Here is a 10,848-nt window from a genome sequence, read left to right as displayed (position 1 = left end):
AATTTTGATAATTCACATAATAGTTTCCTATGATCAGAATATGGATCCCATGTCAAGCTTCGACATCCCAGTGGCAGTACAATTAGCGCTCAAAGATGTGTACACATCTGAAATGACTTTCCTTGCCTTACATCCTTGAGTCTGAGTAGCACTGAGTCTGTTTAGTGTTTACATTCCTCCCAGAAACTGCAGTACGCTTCCAGACCGCAGACCAAATCAAACCTTCAGCCCTTTAGCTACTTTTTATATTAGAGGAAATTGTGAACATTTTACACTTTTCACACTGATATTTTCCTCATTATCACATGGGATTCAGACATGCCACTTTATGTATAAGATGGAGGGTCACTTGAAGATACGCTTACAGCTTCTTTAAACTCTCACCCTTTGTGTATAACACTGAAAATAAAGGGTTCAAACACGGGCAGCCGAAGTACATTTGAATTTCCGAGCAGGGTCAACCTTTCCGGTCCCAGTTTGTACTGTATCGCGCGGAAATTGGTAGATTTTTCATACACAAAATTCACCAAACTGGAAAAAGCCCCCCAAAAATAAAATTTGCCCCAAAAACAAAGATGTGAGATTTCCCCAAACTAAAAAGTTTTCCCCTGAAATATAGTTTAAGATTTTTCACTAATGAGATTTGAATTGCAAATCCTTATCTATAGTTTTCCTAGATAAATTTGCCCTCAACTGAATGAATGCCCCCAAATATAAAAATATCCCCAAAAATATCCTGAATTGGTTTTTCATGATTGAGTTTAATACACTTTTTTCATGATTGAGTTTACCCCCCCCCCTCCGTAGAAATGTTTAGGAGGGGGGCAAGCGAAATTGCCCTATGCCAGGCGCGTATTCAGGATTTAAGCCAGGGGCTGCAAGATAACTCCATCACAGCTAACTAAAGCAATAATCACAGCATCATTAAAAAATTACATTTTCACTAATAAACGAAATTTCTTCTGAAATTTGGTTCATTAGTCAATTAACTTTCACTTAAAACTGACCCTTCATTTTTGCTTTGAATCTGTTTTTTGCTTTTATATTTTAGAATTTATAATTTCTAATTGAATACCTATTATACCAGTACCACTTTTATTTAATGTTGGAACATCGACAACAGTCACACTCACCCCGGACTAATCAGGGCGAGATGCATTTGGTTTCTTCCATTATAATTCAAGCACGTTTTGGTCAATAATTCAACAATCTTTAAATTGACGGAGTTGTAGATTTATACAATTTCATTCAAAACGTATATGCCGACAACAAAGTATCAGAGAGTAAAGGTGAATAAATTATGTTTTATAGGTTAAATTGTGATCGAAAGTCACATTTCTTTGTGATAAAGACAAAAACGTTAAATCCGGCCGTGCAGTACTTTAATTATTTCATTATCTAATTATTTGATTATTTGATTATTTATAGAAAAAATTACAGTTAGATATATCGCACACTCTGTCCTTTATAATGAATGTTGTTTCCTTCAACAAACATGTTTTTCAATATATCTTGCAGTATCTAAACTTATATCACACTTATAACTGTAATTTTCCCATTAAATGCGATTTTTGCGTTTTTTTTGCTTAGATTTCCTATTAGCCTACTTTTATTAAATTTATCACCCTGATTAAAGATAATCCTTTTGGTTGATAAATGTTTGAAGCCAGAGTTAAATTTTACAGAATTTAAAAAAAGCACGTTAAAAGCACGTTCATATCGAGCATACAATTTTCAATAAGTTATCATATAATTCTTGTGGAGACTTTTTAATATCCAATAATCTTGAATGTATAAACGGATTTTGAAACTATGCCAAACCCACCATTATATAAAGTTATGGTTGTAAATCGTTTTTAAAACGATCGAAAAAACGATTGTTTTTTTTTCGTTTTTATTTTTTTTTCCTAAAAACGATCATTTCGTTTTTGGAAAAGATTTAGATTTAACATTCTGCCATATTATTTGGGACACCCTGTATTCTCTGATTATATTTGGTGCAGGTTGGTGCTCCACAAGAAGTCCATGGTTGAATGAAAATACAGAACCAAAGGAAGATTTTTTTAGAAACAAAATATCAACATACTATATAGGCTTAAATGGGCGCTTCGCGCCAATCTTCTATTTTAATTGTGAACATTTTTTCTTTGTACATATTGGAAAACAAAAAACAAACAAAATTTCGCGGAATTTATGAAAAAAAATTTCATGGATTTTCAAAATTTTCAAAAAATCGAATTTTGTTAGAGACACATTTTTGAAAATCTAATAAACCTTCCTTGAGGTCACGTGTGGTTCCACAAAAAATTTGGGCCCGAACGGTCCAGCCGAGTTGACGTTTTTTGGTCACAAATGGACAGACAGACAGACAAGCAAAGTTTATATAAAGAAGAAGAAAGTTTAAAGGGATCGACTGTAAGCGTAATATTAAGTGACCCTCCATGCATAGATGGCAATGAGCGATTTACCCTTGAAGCCTTAATCTGATCAACAATGTTTTTCTAAAAAGTGCTTATTTCTGTTAATTTTCTCCATTGTTCTTTATATGCAAGATATTCTGAAGTCACTTTTGTAGAGAAAACACCAATGAAAATTAACAGTTCAAATAAACAAAAACATTTAATTCATACTTGTTCAGACAAACCTTTAAAGGGCACCGTTGTAATTAGGCATTGCCATCTTTGCTTGGAGGGCGGTCACTCATTTATAAAATCTATTCTCCGTATTTTTTTAATCTTAGCTCTTCTTAATCCGTCTTTTTACTTGGTGAAATCATAAGTACATAAATGGGACTTTGGTATAAGGAGATAAACATGGAATTCAGTGACGAATTCGATATCGTCTTTTAAATAATTCTTTGATTTATTACAGTAATTAGTGATGCTGTATATAGTTACTCGTAAGATTTTCGTCTGCTATGTTTACAATTTGTTTGTTTACGTACTCTGTTTGTATACTGTAATTTTCTTGTTTTACTAAGTACACTGTATGCAATTACAATTTGTTTGTTTATGTTTTGACTGCATACGGTTGTACTTAGTAAAACAAGAAAATTACAATATACAAACAGAGTAAACTTATATACAGCCATTTATCGTTTTCATAAAAAAAACTCGAGCAGACAAAATAATATTATGGCTTTTGAAAACAAATTTTACAATTTAGAATGCTAATTCATAACAAAGATGATATCGAATTTGTCTCTTAATTCCAATGTTTATTGAGACACCCTGTATACATAAAAGTAATATGTTTTGTATATTTGATATAACGCAAATAGTTTACCAGTAGCTTGCTCGATAATATATTTTTTGCGTAAAATGGGTCTGTACATTGTACATCGCACAATAGATATGATTTAGGGTTTCCAACGCAAGTGGATTTTACATCATAAATTAGGTCTAAAAACGCTTTCCAAACCAGCTTTACTGTATAGAATAAGCTCCAAACCAGCTTTACTGTACAGAATAAGCTCCAAATCAGCTTTACTGTATAGAATAAGCTCCAAACCAGCTTTACTGTACAGAATAAGCTCCAAACCAGCTTTACTGTATAGAATAAGCTCCAAACCAGCTTTACTATACAGAATAAGCTCCAAACCAGCTTTACTGTATAGAATAAACTCCAAACCAGCTTTACTGTACAGAATAAGCTCCAATTACCAGCTTTACTGTACAGAATAAGCTCCAAACCAGCTTTACTGTACAGAATAAGCTCCAAACCAGCTTTACTGTACAGAATAAGCTCCAAACCAGCTTTACTGTATAGAATAAGCTCCAAATCAGCTTTACTGTATAGAATAAGCTCCAAACCAGCTTTACTGTATAGAATAAGCTCCAAATAATATGAAAACTGTGAAAATTGTATTCGACCCTCAATGCAAATAATACTATCACGGATTCTCAACAGCACAGTTTCAAAGATTTTACATATATCAAATTATAAAGTTATTGCGAGGTATTTATAAAAAGTCGCCACATAAGTTCTATCCTTGAGGATTTTTGATGAATGATGGCACACTAAATCGAAGAGTCATTTAAAATTACAATCCCTTGAACAAAAATGTTTGGGGCAATTTTTGAAAATTAACTGTTTGCATTACGAAAATATGTTGCACTTAAAAAACCTAAAAAATCTAATTGTTGTGCTTAAAAAATTGAGATTTAAAAAAATTGTTTTATTTAAAAAATCTTCTAGTTTGATGAAGGCTGGGGGTTCTGTGGAACAGAGGATTATCAGAGTAAATGTAATGAAATAGCGGAACAAGTAATGTAAGAAAGGAATGGTTCACCAAAACTGTGCTTTTAAAGATTTATCAAAAAACAAACATAATTTCGCGGAATTTATGAAAAAAAATTTCATGGATTTTCAAAATTTTCAAAAAATCGAATTTTGCTAGAGACACAGTTTTGAAAATTTAATAAACCTTCCTTGAGGTCACGTGTGGTTCCACAAAAAATTTGGGCCCGAACGGTCCAGTCGAGTTGACGTTTTTTGGTCACAAACGGACAGACAGACAGACAAGCAAAGATTATATATAGAGAAGAAAGTTTAAAGGGATCGACTATAAAGAATAATATTAAGTGACCCTCCATGCATAGATGGCAATGAGCGATTTACTCTTGAAGCCTTAATCTGATCAAAAATGTTTTTTTTCTGAAAAGTGCTTAATTCTGTTAATTTTCTCCATTGTTCTTTATATGCAAGATATTCTGAAGTCACTTTTGTAGAGAAAACAAAAATGAAAATTAACAGTTCAAATAAATAAAAACATTTAATTCATACCTGATCATACAAACCTTTAAAGTACAACCGTAAGTAATTACAATTTGATATGTTTTGACTGCATACGGTTGTACTTAGTAAAACAAGAAAATTACAATATACAAACAGAGTAAACTTGTATACAGCCATTTTCCGTTTTCATAAAATAAACTCTAGCAAACATAATAATATTATGGCTTTAAAAACAAGTATTAAAATTTACAAATATATTTACTTTGAAGTTAATTTAACATCTATATAATATTTTTATTGTTGTCTTTGGTATAAAACAATTATATGGAAGAAGACATTCTAAACTATTTACCAACTGTCATGTTTTCGTTGGACACCCTGTAGATCAAATTATAAGTTATCGCAAGGTATATTTAAAAAGTTCTATCCTTGAGAATCATTGATGAATGATGGCACACTAAATTCAAGAGTAATTAAAAATTACAATCCCTTTTTTTTGAATTTTTGAATTTGAATTTTTAAAAAAAACCGTTTGCATTACCAAAATATGTTGCACTTAAAAAATCTAATTGTTATGTTTAAAAAATTGAGATTCAAAAAAATTGTTTTATTTAAAAAATCTTCTAGTTTGATGAAGGCTGGGGGTTCTGTGGAACAGAGGATTATCAGAGTAAATGTAATGAAATAGCGGAACAAGTAATGTAAGAAAGGAGTGGTTCACCAAAACTGTGCTTTTAAAGATTTATATTACAAGGAATAGTTGCTGAAAACATTTAATACTTTTTTAAGAATTAATAATATTTATTTCAAAAGTTAAAGGTATAGTTTACCAAAAATATTTTGTACTTTGACTAATTAATAGTTTTTTTTTCCAGACTTAAAAGGGTTGTTTTCTATACTTAAAGGGTTTGTTTCCAGACTTTAAGGGGTTATTTTCCAGACTTAAAGGGGTTATTCTCCAGACTTAAAGGGGTTGTTTTCTAGACTTAAAGGGATTGTTTTCCAGACTTAAAGGGTTTGTTTTCTAGAGATAAAGGGGTTGTTTTCCAGACTTAAAGTGGTTGTTTTCCAGACTTAAAGGGGGTTGTTTTCCAGACTTAAAGGGTTTGTTTTCCAGACTTAAAGGATTTGTTTTCCAGACTTAAAGGGTTTGTTTTTCAGACGTAAAGGGGTTGTTTTCCAGACGTAAAGGGTTTGCTTTTCAGACGTAAAGGGGTTGTTTATGAATGATACTTTTTTATGACTTAAAATAAATGTCAATTGTTTCCAAAGTTAAAGGAATAGTTAACGAGAAAAATCTTCTACTTTAAATAAATAATAGTTTTTCTAGACTTAAAAGGTTTTTTTACGAAAAATACTTAATGTTTTCGTAAAATATTTTATACTTAAAATAAATAATAAAGGTAAAACTTTTGTTCGCAAATAGTGTTTTGAATGATACATATTTTTTCCAAATTTAGAGGGACTATTCACGAATANAATGACAAATTTTTTCCAGATTTAAAGGGACTGTTCACGAATAAAATTTTATTCTTTGCATATTTAGTTTATTTGTCCAGGGATACTCGGCTGATGGGTATTCACCGGCTAAACAATGAATATTGTGTAGAACAACTAAAAATAAATCTAGCAAAGGAAATGCCTGAGGTAAATATATTCTAGAAATGGACATTAAAGCTAGAGATGGGCGCGTTCAGCTTTTTTCAGTTCGTTCGTTTATTGTTTGTGAATGACCCAGTGATCGTTTTTTTTTTCAATCAGTAAAAAGAATTGATTTTGTTTGTTCTAAGAAAATATCGTTCATTTTACATATATTTTGTTCGTTTTGTCACTGAACGATTGTTTATCAAAATCGTTCGTTTTTTATTCACTCTTTCTAAAAAAACCTATCGCATCTTCATTGCTCTGAATGGTCCATATATCCATCTTCGTTTTTTCTGATTGACACAGTTTTTTACGAAAAATTTGGTTCGTTCTCAAAAATTTCGATTGTTCACAAAAACCATGCCCATCTCTAATTACAGGGACTGTCATCGTAGTTTGAAGTGATCTTCCCTTTCAAGATCGGGTATAATGCCCGATTCGTAAAGTTTTAACTTTTAACCTTTATCTCACCGATAACGTGGAAGATATCATTGTTTTTTTTGGCTTGAAATGTGTTCAATTTAGATAATTTCTCCCTTGTTTCTAAAGCAAGAAATGATCAGACAAAGCTTTAAAGGGTCGCGCTGAGAATCAGAGATGCCATTCTATAAATGGAGGGTCTCTTGAAACTACAGATACAGTTCCTTTAGGGTAAATTGTAAATTGTAAATTGTAAATTGTAAATTGTAAATTTTTAAAGAAAATCAGAAACTTCTCATGATTTCAATTCAATGTCCAAAAATACTTGTGAATCCAAATAAAAAACGAAATAGGTAAATTATGCTTTTTGAATGTTATTGATTAATTCATAAAGTTTTTAGGTGGAGGAAAGGGAATTCAATGATTTAGGCATATTTCTGTAAAATCAAGAAAACAAATAAAATTAAAAAATGACATTTTGTGAGAGAAAAAATTATTTATTGATTTAAACAAACAGAAAAATCTGCGTAGACAAGGTGGGCACAATATGCGTCGGGAAAAATGTGACTTTAAAGATGAAAAACTTTGAAGTATTCGAGGTAGGGATGAGCAACGGAGGATTTTTTTTCAGAAATTGTTTTGAACTTTTCGTTAACGATGCCAAACAAATCAGGTTGGGAAATTTCAAAAGGGTGATTTTACTGAAACGATTTTTTTTTCGTTTCAGTATTTGAAAGTAAAATGATGAATAACGTGTTTACAGTTAAAACGAGAAACGAACTTTTTTTCGTTTTGAAGTTAAAATGTCAACAAAAAAACGAAAATAAATTTTGCCAGTAGACGTAAGAAAACATTGTAAAATAAAAACAGAACTTTACACAAAAAATATAATTTTTCGATCGTTTTCAGAATAGTTTTTATAAACGGTGCCCATCCCTAATTTAAGGTGAATAAAAGTTTGACAAAGTTTACGAAAATTAAACTTGACGAAACTAGAAGAAAAAATGTTGAGGCAGGTAACTAAATATATATAAATATCGCAATAGATGGAGGTGAGACAAATAATTTTACCAATTTTAAATTAAAAATATTTATTATTTTTCTAATTTCATTTATAGTTTTTACCGCCTTCTAACCAACATGACCTACCTAGTGGGAGGTTTAGTTACTTAACGTCCCCTTGGGACAGTTATGTAAAATAATCACACGCTCTGTGCGCATTTTCATTACAAAAGACGATAAAATATTGTACAACTATACTTTTTTGGGAAATTAAATATTTTGCTTAACCACGGGCTCCCTCGACCAATCTATAAAAACATCCCTCGCTGTGCTCTGGATGTTTTGTAGGCAAAAATGGTCAATTGGGAACCCTTGGTAAAGTAAAATTCCCTTAACTTCTCTGTAAAGTAGTTGTAAATAATTATCATTTTAGCATTTTTTATTAAAAGTTTTCATAAGATATATTTTTCAATAACAAATTGTTTAGCCGCCTGTTTTGGAGACTCTGGAGGTCCATTGTTTAAGGTTAAATGCTTTTAAGTTTTTTTTAAATTGGAAGATTAAAAAAAATATTTGTTTAACAAACTAGTTTGTACTGGATGAAAGTGGCATAAAGAAGCCTGTTCTAATGGGAGTAATGAGGTAAAAGAACATATTTGAATACAGATACATAGTAACCCTATTTATTTAAATTCCAAGGGGTAATTTCGCCAAAAAAGTTAAACATTTGTAGAAAACAAATTCTCTCAGTGCCTCAGAATTTTAGGACTTTTTTCCAGGTTTTGTTACAACTTTTTTTTCTCTAGTTATGTGCTTTGGGGAACCTGTAAAAGCCGGTTTGATCCGTCCTACTACACTCTCACCCAGCACAATCTAGACTTCATTTTTAAATATGTCTCCAAGGTAACTTTTATTACTTTCTTTGGCAACATTTTTTTTACAATTAGAAGTTAAGTCTGAATACTACCAACTCAAATTTTCTAGGTCTTTGCAAATTGATTGTGCAAACCTTATATATTTTAAACTTGGATGATTTAATTTAACAGAATTCATAGTTTAAAAAAACTAATGTCTACGATATTGGGTTGCAAAGAAATTGAAAAATCGAGATTGTGCTCAATGACTATAATTGATTTCAGCAATTTGATATATCTATTTATATATCTATTTAAACCCCTAATTGTTTAAGGGTTAAGTAAAGGGTTTCTATACTTATATCAAGTGATGTCGAGATATTTTTAGATCGTTAATTTTTACTAAACAAACTAATATTTGTCAAAAGATTTTGACAAAAACTATCGTTTTTTATAAAAAGAACGTACTTAAAAAAAATATTGTTTTTTATCAAACAAACGTTTTTTCCGACAAACTTTAGAGAGAGGAACTATCAGTTTTTTTACTAACGCAAACAAACGATTTTATTGAACGAACGAGTTTACTGAACGATCGTTCACTTAGAAAACGAACAAATCCCATTTGGCCACATCAATATATGATAAAAATATGATTATGAAAAGCTCAATTTTCCAATTCTCAAAGATTTAATAATACAAAGGTTAATGGAAACATTTATAAAGTTTGTTTAGGATGAGATGTGTTACGGATCTATTACACAAAGGTCAATGGAAACATTTATAACTTTGTTTAGGATGAGATGTGTTACGGATCTATTACACTAAGGTTAATGGAAACATTTATAACTTTGTTTAGGATGAGATGTGTTACGGATCTATTACACAAAGGTTAATGGAAACATTTATTAAATTTGTTTAGGATGAGATGTGTTACGGATCTGGGAAAAGTATATCGATGCATAAAAAGACAAAAGGATTCTAATTTTATCTAATTATATTTATTTTATTGTATTCATTATTGGAAATAAAATAATATTGGTTTAAATTTTTGTTAATTCTGAATCAAGATACAGGGTTAACCACAAAGGATGAGACTGAAATAACGACCAAAATATACATAGACAATCTGTATGTTATATTTGGTCTTTAATTATAGCCTTTTAATACTTCACTTCTTCAATATATATATATATTGAAGGGAGGAGGGGGCAGTGTGCTTCTGAAATAAATTCCCAGATTTCCGACACGTTTCAGGGAGGAATTTATAGGTAAAACCAGTGAAATATCGTTTGCACTAAAATGATTGATTTGGACAAACACACATTCGTACTAACATTCATTTGGACTAACGTTCATTTGGACACTTAATTGTTCAATCAAACAGAATTCTACGTGGAAGGTTTTTTGAGCACGTGGAGAACTATTTTTTTAAATTCTAGCGTAATTTGGTTCATTTAAATAATTATAGCTCCATTGAACATATATTTTAGAACAAATGAACAAAAAAATGTTCAACATCAAACTAAAATCTAAAATTTCAAAATTTTCTAACAAATGATAATTAGTGCAAATGAACATATTTTAGTGCAAATGAACAAAAAAATGTTCAATCGAACTAAAATCTAAAATTTCACCATTTTGCCCATACATTATTATAATTATAGTACAAATGAACATATTTTAGTGCAATTTGAACAAACAAATGTTCAATCGGACTAAAAACTAAAATTTCACCATTTGCCATAAAACTAACATTCATGGATATTTACAGAAAAAAACATTAAAGTCAGTTTGAACAAATATTTTGTTAGCCATGTTTGCACTTGCACTGTACAACGTTCAATATTGCACTAATTATATTTATACAGAAATGAACAAATTAGTCCGTTTGAACCATTTTTTGTTGGGAAATGTTCATTTGCACTAATATTTACAGAATTATAAAAAAAAATGTACGTTATAATTCAATCGACATTCTGGTTATAAAATTGACAGTAAGAATTGAACAAAAATTGATCATTCATGGTCCGTAAGAACGGTGTAGGCCAAATGAACATTATGGTTTAAACAGAGGTTAGTTCAATTGATTGTTCTATTGATATGACACCCATAATTGCATTAGGGAGAAATTGAGACAGTTGGAATTACATCTTTTCGATAATAGCTCGTTACGGCTTTCCTTTCCTCCCCC

The 10,848-nt window shown here is 30.6% G+C and overlaps 1 protein-coding gene and 1 long non-coding RNA gene across 4 annotated transcripts; both read left to right on the top strand.

The window, feature by feature from the left end:
* Positions 1–4,197: 4,197 nt before the first annotated feature.
* On the top strand, positions 4,198–7,833 carry LOC111715602 (uncharacterized; the record flags this gene model as incomplete). Its single annotated transcript, XM_023490955.1, has 5 exons — positions 4,198–4,271; positions 6,297–6,384; positions 7,203–7,230; positions 7,333–7,400; positions 7,748–7,833. Coding segments are annotated over 5 exons (336 nt in total), but the record flags the coding sequence as incomplete, so codon positions are not given.
* Positions 7,834–7,838: 5 nt separating this feature from the next.
* On the top strand, positions 7,839–9,702 carry LOC111715595 (uncharacterized). 3 transcript variants are annotated; one of them, XR_002768261.1, is made up of 5 exons: positions 7,839–7,853; positions 8,291–8,328; positions 8,393–8,445; positions 8,610–8,706; positions 9,577–9,702. It is a non-coding gene; the product is annotated as an uncharacterized LOC111715595 (long non-coding RNA). The 3 variants fall into 3 exon arrangements; XR_002768262.1 differs by lacking the exon at positions 9,577–9,702 and adding an exon at positions 9,452–9,552; XR_002768260.1 differs by lacking the exon at positions 9,577–9,702 and adding an exon at positions 9,390–9,465.
* The last annotated feature ends 1,146 nt before the right edge of the window (positions 9,703–10,848 follow it).

This window comes from Eurytemora carolleeae, unplaced genomic scaffold, assembly GCF_000591075.1.
Source record: "Eurytemora carolleeae unplaced genomic scaffold, Eaff_2.0 scaffold1811, whole genome shotgun sequence".
NCBI lineage: Eukaryota > Metazoa > Arthropoda > Copepoda > Calanoida > Temoridae > Eurytemora > Eurytemora carolleeae.
Note: the sequence above shows the minus strand (reverse complement) of the source record. Positions and strands in the feature narration are given on the sequence as shown.